This window comes from Physella acuta, unplaced genomic scaffold, assembly GCF_028476545.2.
Source record: "Physella acuta isolate Inbredline_101_S28 unplaced genomic scaffold, ASM2847654v3 ptg000622l, whole genome shotgun sequence".
NCBI lineage: Eukaryota > Metazoa > Mollusca > Gastropoda > Physidae > Physella > Physella acuta.
In genome coordinates, this window is record NW_026732141.1 from 985,686 (window position 1) to 1,001,367 (window position 15,682).

Below are 15,682 nucleotides of genomic sequence, written 5' to 3' on the forward strand. Positions count from 1 at the left end.
CGTAATCAGGTCATTTTCTAGGATGAATAATTAACCTGTGGGCATTGATTTAGAGTCGGGCCGTGTTCGTTAAAGCTGCATTATTTCAAATCTGTTCGGCAAGTTTCCACGCAGCTTCAAACGCCCAGCCCCTTGAGACTATGTCCTTCTAAATCAAACGCAAGAGAATCAATCAGCATTATTTTTCGTGTACAAACCCACAAACATGCGATTTCATGACGTCAGTTGGAAGGAAGTGGGGGAAAAAGCGAATATTGAAAACAGGAAGAAGTGAAAGGGGTGATGAATGTTGGCCATGGCTGATGAGAAAACCCACCCCAACCTGCCCGCGGCTGTGACGTAGCCATAAAAAGACATTTGCCATGCACTCTGATAATCTAAATAGGCACAAGTGTGAATACATCGTTTATAGTCTGCTCATACAGGCGAAATGTTTTATTAACATCGTTACTAAATTATGCAAATGTCTCCCTGGGAACTGCGACCTCCCCCTACCCATATGCATAAGCAATGAACCTGAAGCTGTTAAAAATTCATGACGAGAGTACAGCCTAGCTCAGCAGGACCGTGCGTGCCCCGGGCTACTCCAGTCTTGTTGGGGGTCTCGTTATAAGCTTAGCGATAACTGTAACCAATTCTCGATAACTGTAACCAATTCTCGTAGAAAATATTTCAATCCATTCTAAGTTTCTTTACAGAGGTAATCTTCATGATCTAATCCTGTGGTTAACTATGATCGACACTCAACATACCATAAACACTGACAGGTTTAAACAAGCATTAATCTTACTGAACACAGTTGACTTTTTACAGGTCTATCTAGCATCAAGCTATTATCATAATGTACTTTATTATAATAAATGTCATGGTTTCTTAACACTATTCAAAAAAAATTTTAATGTGATTTTAGATCCACCGAGCTGGATTTGTAAACAATGCAGACATACACAGCATAAAATAGGATGTTCTTCACAAATACCTCACACCACTGTACAGGACAGTGTCAGTTACAACTGCCCTAAATTTTGCTCGAGCGTTTCAATCTATGTCGACAGATATAACAAGCTTGTAAAAAACAATACACTTTCGGATAAGTTATTCTAGGCAATGTATAATGAGTCTATTTTTCATTGTTTATGAAAATTAAAACTAAAAATCAACTTTATCCCAAAGTTTTAGGGTGTGATCAAAGTAAATTGACAACTGTTCTGTTTACCACATTTTGTTCATTAGGAATATAGGTCAAAATGAAACGAGCACAAATAGGACACAGAGAAAGTCACATCAGACATAATCAGACTTGCACAAATCTGACGGCTAAGTATGACAAACCTTTATGTAAAGACAATGAGTAAATGTTGAAATAGAGGTTTTATAATCAATCCTTAAATTAACATATGTGTATAGTAATGGAATAATGTGTTTAATTTTTATTTTTAGGGTTAAAAACCAGTTTCTAAAAAAATAATTAAATCGTAATGTATTTAAAATAACTCTTAGAGCTAAGGGAGAAGACTCAAGTAATAAATATTGCTTTAAAATCTAGTTAAGTCCCTTTCCAGAATATTTTAGTCTTAAAAACCACTAGTAAAATTATTACAATGAGCTTGTTTCTGTGACGGCAATAGCTTAAAGAATTTAACAGTTGCTCACATTTGAAAACAAAAATAAACATACAATAAGTTAACACAAAGTACACAAATTACATAGAAAAAAAAAGCCATTGTTTTTTTGTCAGTTCAAAGAAAACAACACAATATAGTCTTTTTCATTTCAATTATTCTCCTTAATTTCTTCAGAGAAATGATTTTTCTAAATTTATATTTATAATTGGTCATAAAATGTGTTACATCAACCTCTGTTTTTAGAAATTACATAAAAAATGTAAATTTTATAGACCTAAAAGACACAACAACCAACTTCGGCAGTCGACCGCCAGCTACACACATGAGTATTCAAATTTAATTAAATACATCTTTTTAACTTTATTGTATTTAAATAAAATTAGTGTTTTAACAATTCTGAATGCTTGTAACATCTAGGAAAAATAAACTATCTACTTACAAATTCAAGTATCTTGATAAAACCTCGAGGTTCTTTGAACACTCCAATGTTGAAAGCAGATGAAACCTGAAAAATGAGAAGGCAAATTTTTGGTTATTCAATAAGACAGAATTAAAAGACAGTAAAAGACAAACAAAATATTTGCTTAAGTTACGTTCTGAAATTTTCAAAGATTTTTTTGGCTAGACAAGATAAGTCATATCATAAAGATGTTTTTAAGATTTACGAGTACTTTGCTAATGTAACGTAACAAACACAACACATTATTTTGTCAGAGAGAGGTAAACAACATTCACTCGTGTTTTCACTGGGGTGAATGAAAACACTGCAAGTCTTGCTGATTTTAATTATTAATTATGAGAGACTATGAAGAAATCTGTTTTATGCTAGAACAATTTTTAACTATGGATTTTAATTAATATATACAATTAGTCACTTTATCAAAACTGAACAGCTAGCTCAAGACTGAAACCTGGCTCAATATTATGTGTCTACAAAAAAGCAAAAAACAAACAAACAAACAAAAACAAGCACTTTTAAGCAAATATAAACAGACATTGAGAGCAAATGAAAAGAAGAAACAAAAAATAAAATCAGATGGAGTAACTTAAATGTTATTGATTGATGTTTAATTTACAATAACTTTAACTAGATGTTTTAAAGAATGGAGGCTCAAAAATCAGGAAAGAAGTAGAGAATGTAATTTATTAAGTTTAGTGAGACCACTTATGTGTCACAACCCTTACCATCTTAAAATCTTAGTTATATCTGAAAATATTATGTTACTTTTTAATCCCAGCCTATTGTTTTTATTGTATTTTTAATAGATGATTGAGCATTTTACTTTTATATTATTTTTTTTAAAGGTTGGTATTATTTAGTAAATACCCAAATAACACTATCTGGACCCAGCATTAAGTATTGCTTGTGCCTATAGTTACTTTATCTGAATTACAATGTGACTTTGTGACTTTTTGCTTGTGAATTTTCTAGATCTAATATTTTCCGTATTAGATCACTAAAGTCCTAACGCAAACTGCACCAGGTGTGTGACCCATAGTGCGTGGACTTCAACATGAGCAGTATGATAAATTCATAAGTTTCAAAAAGCGCCCATAAATTATCCATCACATGCCTCTCTAGCACCATATGTAGACCTAGGATCTGTTGTTATAACTGGAAAAAACCCAGACCTTCAGTGTATGTTAATCACCCTCCACAAGGGTGAGGTAGAACACCCCTCATTGACAGCCCTGGTGTCAGGGTCTCCAGGTGCGATTTCAAGTTTGGTTTAGTCGTTGAATGTAGAACACCCCTCATTGACAGCCCTGGTGTCAGGGTCTCCAGGTGCGATTTCAAGTTTGGTTTAGTCGTTGAATGTAGAACACCCCTCATTGACAGCCCTGGTGTCAGGGTCTCCAGGTGCGATTTCAAGTTTGGTTTAGTCGTTGAATGTAGAACACCCCTCATTGACAGCCCTGGTGTCAGGGTCTCCAGGTGCGATTTCAAGTTTGGTTTAGTCGTTGAATGTAGAACACCCCTCATTGACAGCCCTGGTGTCAGGGTCTCCAGGTGCGATTTCAAGTTTGGTTTAGTCGTTGAATGTAGAACACCCCTCATTGACAGCCCTGGTGTCAGGGTCTCCAGGTGCGATTTCAAGTTTGGTTTAGTCGTTGAATGTAGAACACCCCTCATTGACAGCCCTGGTGTCAGGGTCTCCAGGTGCGATTTCAAGTTTGGTTTAGTCGTTGAATGTAGAACACCCCTCATTGACAGCCCTGGTGTCAGGGTCTCCAGGTGCGATTTCAAGTTTGGTTTAGTCGTTGAATGTAGAACACCCCTCATTGACAGCCCTGGTGTCAGGGTCTCCAGGTGCGATTTCAAGTTTGGTTTAGTCGTTGAATGTAGAACACCCCTCATTGACAGCCCTGGTGTCAGGGTCTCCAGGTGCGATTTCAAGTTTGGTTTAGTCGTTGAATGTAGAACACCCCTCATTGACAGCCCTGGTGTCAGGGTCTCCAGGTGCGATTTCAAGTTTGGTTTAGTCGTTGAATGTAGAACACCCCTCATTGACAGCCCTGGTGTCAGGGTCTCCAGGTGCGATTTCAAGTTTGGTTTAGTCGTTGAATGTAGAACACCCCTCATTGACAGCCCTGGTGTCAGGGTCTCCAGGTGCGATTTCAAGTTTGGTTTAGTCGTTGAATGTAGTGGCGCACTAAGTCAGTATTGTCAGTAGTGCTCTTTAAAACAAAAGTAGATGCCATAGTGCTGATTAGGGAAGCTAGAGGGTGCTCACAGTCCATCAGTCTGATTTGATATAATGAACAATTTAAATACCCTGTCATATCCACACTGTATGGCCCCCTTAACACCATGACACACCTGTCACAAATGTGTCAATACCACCTGTGCAAGCATGCAAGCTGTGATGAACATACTTTTTATGAGTTTTTATTAGTAGTATTAGTTCCTTTGTCTTTTATCTAATTTCTAAGCTTTTTCATGGATCGAATCTGGCAAGTGAACCTCAAAATCAAGGTAATCCAAGTCTTTAGTATAGTAAGCTAGATCTAGATAGCTAAATCTAGATCTATCTAGTAGTATTACTCGCTAACCCGGAGACGTGGCAGGTTGTTAACAACAGTATGGCGTACAGACAGGATGAATGACTTCAGACAATTTTTTGTCTTAGTTCCAGTGACCTTCTTAGAATTACTGTTTAAAATGTTTAACACGAGCAAAATGGCGGGGTTTTCGCGTTGTAAAAACAAACCATAGGTGGCAGGGCTATATAAGCCATAAAAGCATTTTAAAATTTAGTTTGGAGAATGAACGCTAAATTCAAAAGTTGGTTTCATTAAATTTAATAGAACTTTTAAAATATCAAAGGTGTAGGTACAAAAATGAGCGAGAATGTAAAGCATTATTAGTTTTATCAGTCTAAGAAAAAAGAAATCAAATTTTGTGAGCTGTTTTTTTTATAAGACCAGCATTCATATCACAACCAATTTATTTATTTTATTTAAAAGCCATTTGGCTCATCAGTAGTGAGGAACTCTGGTGCATAGCCAATTAAAAAGTCGAACCGATTCGTGGTTTGCTGTGGCTTCAGATGTAAGTTATGTTGTCACGGAGAGGTGTGTCGTGCATGGCAGTGAGTGACAATCAATATTAAATTAACCCTAGTTTAAATCAAACTTAAAACTTCAAAATTAGTGACTAATGGATTAATAATGGATGTCTATTATTCAGTGGTCAAGTTTTAAATTGAAAATTGCGTAAATTTTAGATTTAGTGGGAAATCTGGTGATCTATCGCTTTAGGTATGTAAAATCGCCCGTGGCCAGTAATGTACGAAAAAGCCAACTCATTGTCAAGGCTTTAATAGAAGTATATTGTGGTATATTTGTGTCAAATATTATAGATAAATGAATACTAAACCTAAATCAATGACAAAATATATCAATATAGGCCAGAAATTAACTATAAACAGCAGTGTTTGCAAGCAAAATTAGTTATATAAACAGCAGTTATTTGTAAAATAGAGTCGCTTCCCCTGAATCTAACGCTATAAGTTTACAAAAAAAAACTTAAACAAGATGGCTGCTATAGTAAATGAGCATGGTTGCATCTGTTGGAAACATCGCAAGTCTTCATTTATTACTGAGAAGTTTAAATTCAATTGTTTAAAAACAGGTCCATAAATGAAACGAGGAAACATTTTTATTTTTCAAAACATAACTCCTCCTCAAAATGTGAAATAGGACTACTTATTAAAATTTAAGAGTCACTTGTTTTTCTCATTACTAGAGTAAAGTGGCGTCTGCGGACAGTCGTAGCAAAAAAATCGGAAGTGCCGATTTCCATTGAGCGCCATTCAGTAACCGCTTCACATAGAAACAAACCGAAAGTACCGTCTCACTCCGCATTCTTTCTAGTTTAATCACGTCTGATTCATTTTGTATTCATACGCATAGCATTGAATGTATTAACATTTTCAGTGGTGAGACTCTGTGCGGACAGTAAGTGCACTTTTTTTTTACATTTTATTTTCTGTGCGGACACTTGCTCCTTATGCGGACAAGGCATATTTTGTTCATTTTGTTTTTTTTTACATTTTATTTTCTGTGCGGACACTTGCTCCTTATGCGGACAAGGCATATTTTGTTCATTTTGTTTCTATTTAAATGATTGAAATAAACATGTTACATACATAAATAGTGTTGTTGATTGTTTTATATATTAATATATTGGAAAACAAAAAATATGAAGAAATATGAAATAAGTTTTAATTAAATTAAAGTGATGCCTGAAAGAAACTCAGGACCCAGTTGAGATTTTATTTCACTTTTTGCTTAGTAGACACGTTTGATGATCAAAAATATTTTTAAAACCTAAAAACATCACTAAAAACTAATAGATCTAGATTTAGACTTAATTTAAATATAAATCTGGAGAATCAAGATTAGTTTAAAGCTCCTTTTTACTTAAAGTGTAAGAAATATACTCTGATTTTTCATTAGTGTCCGCAAAAGGTTAACCCTCAAAAAAGATGCGGACACCCCAATTTTTCCTCTAAGATGGCTTAAACAACCGTAACTATGATATTTATTAGCTTTTCTTACTAAATCTAGAATTTACCCAAATTTCAAATTAAACATGACTACTGAATGATAGACATCCATATTTAATCCATTAGGGACTAATTTTGAAGTTTTTAGTTCGTTTTAAACTAAATTACTTAATTTAATATTTATTGACACTCACTGCCATGGACAACACATCTCTCCATGACAACTCTTCTTACCCCTGAAGGCACTTGAAGCTAAAGAGAACCACAAATGCGGTTAGACTTTTTAAGTGGCCATGTACCCAGAGTTCCCCACTAGTGATCATCAAATAGCGGTCACGTGGTCAAAAAAATTAAAAAAATTTGGTTGTCATTTTTTGGCCACTCTTATAAAAAAAAGGGTTGACTATATTTGATTTATTTTTTCATAGACTGATAAAACTAATAATGCTTTAGTAGGGAAATCAATTTTGTAATAGGGAAATCTATATTTAAAAAGTTCTAGTATTTTTGATGAAACCAACTTTTAAATTTAGCCTTCATTCTCCAACGCAAATTTTAAAATGCTTTTCTGGCATATATAGCCCTGCCACCTATAGCTTGTTGTTATAACGTGAAAGTCCCGCCATTTTGCGCGTGGTAAACATTTTAAAAACTAATTAGTAGAAGGTCTCTGGAATTTGGCCGAAAAATCATCGGAAGTCAAGCGTCCGGTCCGGGCGCCATATTGTTGTTAGCAACCGGCCACGCCTCCGGGTTAGCGAGAAATACTAATATTTATAGCTTTCTATATATATATATAAGCTATTTATAGTTAACCCAGTTAACTAAGCTATGATTGGTTCGATTTATTCCTCTAATCCGGGGACTAGTGCTCTTCATCCGGGTGAGGTTTCCTACCATAAAACGTCATACATCGCAACTTTGAAAAATTCCAATAATCTCCCTATTGAGTGAAATAGAAGAAATGGACTCAGATGTGTTTAAAAATGGACATGCTTTGTGTTGTTTGCGTTAGTTTCCTATAAAACATTCATACAATTATTGTTTTAAGCGAAAAACAGCAAGGTGTCCGCACAGAGCCGGACAGAGGCAACTGTCCGCAGACGCCACTTTACTCTAGATCTAGATCTAGTCACAGGCGATTTTACGTAGCCTACCTAAAACGATAGATTACCGAAAATCTAGATCTACATCTGAATTTTAGATTCTAGCACTAGATCTAGAATCTAGAGAATCTAGATCTAGCTAGAATAGTAGTCTAGCTAGTGACTAGATCTGCTAGTGACTAGATCTAGATTTTCTAGATCTAGTCTAGATTCTAGCAGCTAGCTAGTCCGAGTAGATTTCTAGATCTAGATCCGTGTCAAAAATTATTTTAAAAATTCATATTTGTGTATACTTGCAATAAGTATATAAACAATCATTAATTAACTTTTACAAATCATTAGTAGTACTCATTAAAAGTATCTGAAGCAAAGTTAGCTGTTTAAAAATGTTTAATAACAGAGTTATTTACTAATTTGTAGATATTACCTGTCCGGCAGCCTCCATTTTGTTATTATTTTGCGAAGCACATACGCATAGAATACGTCTTTATCAGTCTATTGGGTAAAAACGTTGTGGGGTTAATTAATTAATACAATTTGCATATTTTTAAAACAAAGACAAATTAGGGGCCTAGTATAGAGCCTAATAATTTCTATGCTGTTTTATATGTGAACAGGAGAAATTCATTAAAAAAAATAGCAAAAATGGGTCACAAACCTATTTAAATTTTTGCTTAGCTTTCAGTGTACCAGAGTCTATAAATAGTAGGAGTTAGTACCTAAAAATAGTAAAAGTTCTCTGTTTAAAAATCTGTAGCCTAATTTGGTAGATCTAGTGCTTATTTCGGCGAACGGTTGAAGAAATACGCAACCGGCTTAGAATAATTAGATGCTATTACATCCGATCAAAGATCTATAAAAGGAAATATGCACTGTGTTTATTTCATCGACAGGATTTGAGAGGATATGAACACGTTTCGTATTTCCTCTCTCTAAAGTAGTCTAAAGTATGAAATTGTCAAAATAATTAAAATGTAGATCTATGTAGATCTTTAATTTAGATAAAAATATGAATATTTGTTCTAAAAACAAATCTTTCATATTATTTTCTCAGACTATCCCTTAACACATTTCGTTAACCATAAGTTTGATATAAATAACGAAGTGTCTATTTCCAGTCGACTGGGAATAGCCGTATTAGGACTATAAATAATGCACTAAAGATATAGATTCTATATTAAAGCCATATGACAGGTTTCAAACCCAAAACCTTGCTTGATGGCCGCTAACCCATCGATTCTGCCACGCCACGCAGAGCTTAAAAAAATGAAGACAAACAATATATTGAATAAAACAAACTTCTCTTTGAAAAAATCATTAAAATATACATTTCCAAATCAAACATCCGTTTCAAAAATGTTTTAAAATGTTAAGGTTATTAAATATAAATTCTTTTTAAAAGCTTTTATTTAACTTTCTGTCTGTCGTCAGTCTAGAATAGTCTAGATAGAAACGGCGGCCGAGCGAAATGCGCAAGTGGGTCAAGACTTGAAGACAATGCAATCTGACATTAAATTTGACTTAATTGGATGCCGAATTAATTTTTTATGAATTAATTAAAATTTTGTCCAAAGTAGTAGGCAGTCTGATCCAACTATTCGTACTATTATACGCGCTTTGTCATGTTCATTAGGTGAGCAACGATTTTTAGTCATGCATCTCCTAGTAAAGGTATCCAATCAGTGTTTCTTCCAGACAATTTTGTCCGGGGGGGGGGGGGGGTAAGGGGGGGGGGGGGAAAGGGGCACTTCAACTTTTTGGGGGGGGGGGGTGGGGGTTGTACAGACCAGGTAGAGAGTGGACGAATGATGTCTTTGAATGCTGCCCATGTATTTTTCTGTAGCCTATTAATTAGCTAATGAAGTTGGGGGGGGGGGGGGGCGTCACTTGATATTAGCGAGCGCAAAAATGAGTAGAAGCCTTTTGTTTTTGGACTGCATGATATACACAGTCGAATAATACCATTTTACAAATACAACATTTCGCCTTGGCAAAAAGGGTAGGAAAAATATATTTAAAGTTTATTTTAAAATGTATTACTGAATAATACAAAGGAAACATACAGCTAGTATAATACTAATAATTAAGAAGTTATGTTTCTCTGAATTTCAACATTATAGACCCAAAACTTGCGTAAGATTGCTATGGATATTGTTTGTGTACTATATTGTTAGTTCTCCCTAGGCATCCGAATGGGTCGCAGCGCCTCTGCAGGCAGGGGAAATGGCGTTAGGTTAGGCAAAATATTATCTTCGTAAGAAGAAAAGACACCCCACCCCAAGTGATTTCACAAAGTTCGTGACCCCCCCCCCCAACTATTAATTCAAATTACTACTAATATTCTTAAATATATAATGTCATTCACCTTACCAGAATAGTAGTATATTAACGGTTTTATAGAAACTGGACATGAAGTAAGTACCACTTCCGATATCGGAAATCGTTTAAAAGTTGGGGGTCATCCATAAATGACGTCACGCTTTTTTGATGACTTTTACCTCCCCCCTCCCCACCGTCACACATCGTCACAATAAGCCAGACCCCCCCCCCCCCTTTAGAATGACGTACACCTCAGCCTATAACCCCCCACCCCACCCCTCAGAATTGCAAATGAATTTTTTGAAAACATCGGCATTTTTCCAAAATCTTGTCTGGACTGTCAAAATCGAGTATTTTAATCGATTTCTATTACAATTTCTTAAAACAGTTGTCTAAAACGCGAAATAACGTCTAAAATACGTTTTCAAACATTGCTTTTTTACTTTCTCGAATATACGAAGTATATAGAAAGTCTTGTATCGTGCACAAAAATCACATTAAACTTGGACAGTTTTCACCGTTTTACTCCTCAGTCCTTCATCACATCCGGGATGTAGAGGACTTATTTTAATCGGGCAAAAATTATAAATCCAGATATATCAAAATTTTGGCGTTTTATGCGTAATGGAGACGGAAAAACTGGATTATCCAATTCTGTCCGTATGTCTGTGTGTGTGTGTGTGTGTGTGTGTGTGTGTGTGTGCGTGTGCGTGTGCGTGCGTGTGTGCGTGCGTGTGTGTGTGTGTGTGTGTGTAAACACGATAACTTGAGTACCGTTACAGCTACCCAGCTAACACAGTATGTAATACCAGGGTCGGCCCTTCATTGGCCCAATATGGTTATCTTGGCCTTACACTGGACAAGCTTACGCCAGGGTACAGCCAAGATTTGTACATGCTTGCATCCCTTGATATCTTGATATTTAACCGTTTTTACCTTGGCTGCCAAGATTACACTGATTTATGTATTCACTGCAGTAATTTTAGTTAAATATGCTTGTTAAACTTAATATATGTTTGCTAAAATAAGTTATCTTTTAATATCATGCTCTAATTTAAACATAGCATTGATAACAAACTACGTTGCATGTTTTAAACATTTTGTTAAACTTTTTAAAATTGTGTGCGCAACTGCCGCTGGCCCCTCTCGCCCATTGTCCCTTTGTTCACATTCCTTCACATTCCTTCCTATTGTTCGCAAGCCAGCATCCCGGTCCTGCGCCATTTTTCTTAACAAAAGACTTTGTATCCAGTCACAGGAAAACAGGTAGGCCCACTGCAGCCATTTTAGTTCAACAGTGAGAAGCAGTATAACTTTATTTATACAGAATCTGGAAATTTCGTTTTTTTTTTTGTTGGAAACTTCATAAGTCATTCATTAAATAAAAGGTAGTTTATTTGAGGTAATAAAATGTGCCTAGATCTATAATCTATAGGCCCTAGATAGATCTAGATCTATATATTAATAATACTATATTCTGCTTATTTTGGCATTATGCCATTATAGGGTTATCCATAAACGACGTCACGCTTTTTTGGACGATTTTTACCTCTACCTCCCCTCCGTCATACATCGTCACAAAAAGCCAGACCCCCATCCCTAAAATGACGTCACACTTCAGCCTGCAACCCCTCTCAAAATTACAGTTGAATTTTTCTTAATACATCGATATTGTTCCAAAATCTTGTCTGAACTCTGTCTATATATAATAAATATATAGAGTATTTTTATCAATTCCTATTACAATTTATTAAAACAGTTTTCTAAAACCCAATATAACGTCTAAAATTAGTTTTCTAACATGGCTTTTTTATAATGCAAAAGTCACAGTGTGAAGTCGCAACATCTGAACCCCCCCCCCCCCCCTCTCCCCCTCATCACACACCGTCACAAAATTACGCCCCCCCCCTCCCCTACGAGTGTGACGTCATTTATGGACGACCCCTCAGGCCTTAGGCTATAATTAAATTTTACAATAATCTCCTAAATTCTAGACTAAATGATAGATCTAGTTACTAAAAGTTTTAGGATCTAGATCTAGATTAGATCTATGTTTTAAAGGGAACACTATCTAAAAATTAAATCTAAAGTTCTGATTGTCTAATCTAATTCATAATATCTTAAAATGTGGCAGACTCAGAAATGTTAATTTTAGGCTAATTATTTTAGTTATGATCTAGATCTAGATTCTAATACTAAATAACAAAAAATCGTAATTAGAGGGCTGTTAATTTTGTCAGCGTTTTTTGTGTATTGAAAAGTATGCAAGTATGTTTGGGATTATATTGATTATTGATAGATGTATGCATTTTTTGTTTTTCAACTTTAGGTATAATTATCAAGCAATTGGGTGGGGGGGGGGGGGGCTTAAATGTTAATAAATTAATAAATAGGGCCTAATCATTCACTTTAACTTTAAAAAAAAAACAACTGAATTTTATTGTAGTAGGCCTATTTGTGTAAGGATTTGAAACTGTCTTTAATATTAATTCATGGAGAGAGAGAGAGGAACAGTAGACACAATTATAGAACACATTTCTACATGTTAAACAGTGGTATTAATTTTGAAAATAATTAACTTAGTCTAGAATTCTAAATTGATTCAAGATTGTCATTCAAATTCCTATTACTGTTACAGCTTCCTATGGGAGAATAAGATGTAAGATGTGTAAATGGTAGTGTGGAGACCTCAGAGCAACACTTAATTTCATGACCAACAGCGGTAAGGTGGTACTATTCATAAGCTTTACTTATAGATCAACACTACTCCTATTATCATATAGAGGACAGAGTAGTCAAATGGTTGAGGACGCTATTGCTAAACATAAAACCAAGTTAGTAGTACATTCATCTGTGCACCTAACTCTGATATATACCCGATTTAAGACTATGAAATAAAAAGGTGGCTAGATATAGTGCTGACTACACAATCACATAACTTGTCCTATTGCACACGCTAGAAAGGGAACTTGACATTTTTAGACAATCTTATGATACTTATGTACTATAAATAACATGATAGTATCATTTTTGGAGTTTTGTGTAGGATTACGCTTGGTATTGATGTATCGTGTCCACAATTAGTACCTTATTATTAATAGTCTTAAAAATTGAGTATCTAATCTGGCTATCATTTATTGTATTACTCCCTCACTTTATTATTATATTTAATAACTAATAACTAAGAATGCCATTTATTTTCAGGTCTCCAGGTGTTGTGTGTATCAATCAGCCCACTGTATCAATCTTTTAATAAATTATAAGGTCCCCACTGCTTGATACTTCACCAAATACTGGCTACACCAGAAGATGACTAAATGTTCTTAACACTTAACAACTGTAAGTTTACATTGTTTCAAAGTGAATAATAATATTCATTTAGTATTTTTTGCTTGCATTTAATGATCAGCATGTGTAGTTAATGCCTTTACTGATATTAGTAAAATAATTTCAGACCACAAGCATCACTTCTGGGCCACTGAAGGGTCCAATCGTTCAATTACGGAAATGATAAAGTTAATGAAATTGCTCAAAAGTTGTCTGGCACCTTCTTAACTCAGAGACATAGGGTAAGGGGTTTATAATATTTATATACATACTATTTTTTTTTATTACAAGGTCTTTTTTTTCACTCTTGTTTATAAAAATATACAAATAACACACACACACACACACACATATATATATATATATATATATATATATATATATATATATATATATATATATATATATATATATATATATATATATATATATATATATATATATATATATATATATATATGCAGTATAAGTGTACACAGCAAGGAACTGCAGTTCTACTATTAAAATTATATATAGCCACTTTTTATTTACCTGGGTAGCATGAACACCCCAGACCACCAGTCTTTATACCTATATGATATATCGTTACAAAGTAGCAAACATGATGTTAGGGGCTTCTTGTTGTATGTTTAGTGCAGTGCAAAATAAAATAAACATAACAGATGTAGTGCAAAAAGAGCAGTGTATAGTTGTAATTATTTCATAAATGACTTTTAGTGTGTAACTTTTCTTTTTTAGAATGTGGATGGATTATGACATACCTTGCACAAATCAACAACCAGGCTTTTATTGGATTTGAATCCCAAAGGAAAGAGAAAGTCTGTTATCCAAAACAAACATGGAAAATATCAGAAACCAACAAAGCACAAGCAGGCAGAATGTCATGGACCCAACTTTAGGGAATCTCCCAAAACCAAGTATAAAAAGAGAGAGGTGTGGTTGTGTCTCTCAGCTCCACAAGGGTCAACAACATTGATTTTTGTAATAATTTTAGATCAGATTTTCAAATTTTTTTGGATCAGTTGGATCAGGTTAACAGTTTCATACATATTGCATTTAAGTACTTAACGAAAAAGATGCTCTTACCAAAATAGTCTAAGAAAAATGCTGATTTGTAAATTAATAAATTGTTTCCTTTTGTAATAATATAATAATTTAAGTTTGCATTGTATGTATGTTTAGTGTAGATTTAATGCCCTAAATGAAATGCAATATACAATTTACATTTTTTTCTTTAAAGAATTAGTTGCAAATTTCTTTCATTATTTTGTTTCACTGTACAATCTGAAAAAAGTTTGCAACATTTGTATTGACAATACTTCTGCTGGTGATATTTATTTCTAATTAATGAAGTAAATTAATATATATTTAGTTTACTATAATTAAATACCTCACACTCGAGGCAAAAAAACATATTTATTGAATATCGCAGTGATATTCCTGTTCTACATAATGCATATAAACCCTCGAACCATTGGTCTTTTGAAAGATTGTACATTTTGTATACACAATGGCATTCATTTTAACACTATTTAACCACAACTATAATCTAGAGATCCTGAACATATTTTCGTTCTGTTATTTATGGACAAGGCAGACTGGTCCAGCATTAAACTGTAATCTACCTTAATTAGAATACTTAGAATATACAAGCTATGCAAGTAATTGTTTTAGACAAATATTTTATACTTTTTATTTTTAATGTTATGTTTACGTAAGATACTACAAGACAGCTTCTGTATTCTTGTACAGTAAATTAAGTTTTTACATAAGTTTAATTTAAACTGTACTTACCATCTGTTACATTATATGAACATGTTTTGTATATTTGTTTTAATTTGTTTGTATAAAAGTCAAAATGAAAGTTACTACACTATTATTTACATAGTCGTTTTCAATCAATACTTTATAGTATAGTTATAGTTTTCTTACATTTGAATGGATCGTATAATACAGATTTTAATAAATGAGCAGTTTTTGTGAATGTATTGCTGCTTTACTACATTTTGATTAAAATTTCTTTCACATTTTGAAATTAACTTTGTAAATATTATGACTGATGTGAGAATTGATCTTTTTGTATGCTGAAAATCAAAATCTTAGCCAAGATGTAGCCAGGATATAATACAGGCTGAGCCAAGGTATAGCCGAGATAAAGCCATTATTGGGCCAAGATGTAGCCAGGATATAATACAGGATGAGCCAAGGTATAGCCAATATTGGGCCAAGATATAGCCATTATTGAGCCAAGATATAGCCAATATTGGGCCAAGATATAGCCAATATTGAGCCA

At 34.2% G+C, this 15,682-nt stretch overlaps 1 protein-coding gene and 1 long non-coding RNA gene across 9 annotated transcripts in view; one reads left to right on the plus strand and one right to left on the minus strand.

The window, feature by feature from the left end:
• The window catches only part of LOC131948061 (synaptophysin), a 59,081-nt gene extending 50,843 nt beyond the window's left edge, over window positions 1–8,238 (minus strand). For all 7 annotated transcript variants that reach the window (XR_009387957.1, XR_009387956.1, XR_009387955.1 and 4 more), the window contains exons 1-2: window positions 8,171–8,238; window positions 2,065–2,130 (exon numbers count right to left, since the gene is read on the minus strand). Coding sequence is in view for 4 of the 7 variants with exons in the window: in XM_059309548.1 (XP_059165531.1) it covers window positions 2,065–2,130; window positions 8,171–8,188 (84 nt within the window). In the remaining 3 variants the exon portion in view is untranslated. The remainder of the gene's footprint in view (window positions 1–2,064; window positions 2,131–8,170) is intronic.
• A 2,740-nt stretch (window positions 8,239–10,978) lies between these two features.
• Window positions 10,979–14,348, plus strand: LOC131948066 (uncharacterized). Of its 2 annotated transcripts, XR_009387959.1 has the most exons (5): window positions 10,979–11,328; window positions 12,701–12,784; window positions 13,267–13,401; window positions 13,517–13,631; window positions 14,128–14,348. It is a non-coding gene; the product is annotated as an uncharacterized LOC131948066 (long non-coding RNA). The 2 variants fall into 2 exon arrangements; XR_009387960.1 differs by lacking the exons at window positions 10,979–11,328; window positions 12,701–12,784 and adding an exon at window positions 12,821–12,896.
• The last annotated feature ends 1,334 nt before the right edge of the window (window positions 14,349–15,682 follow it).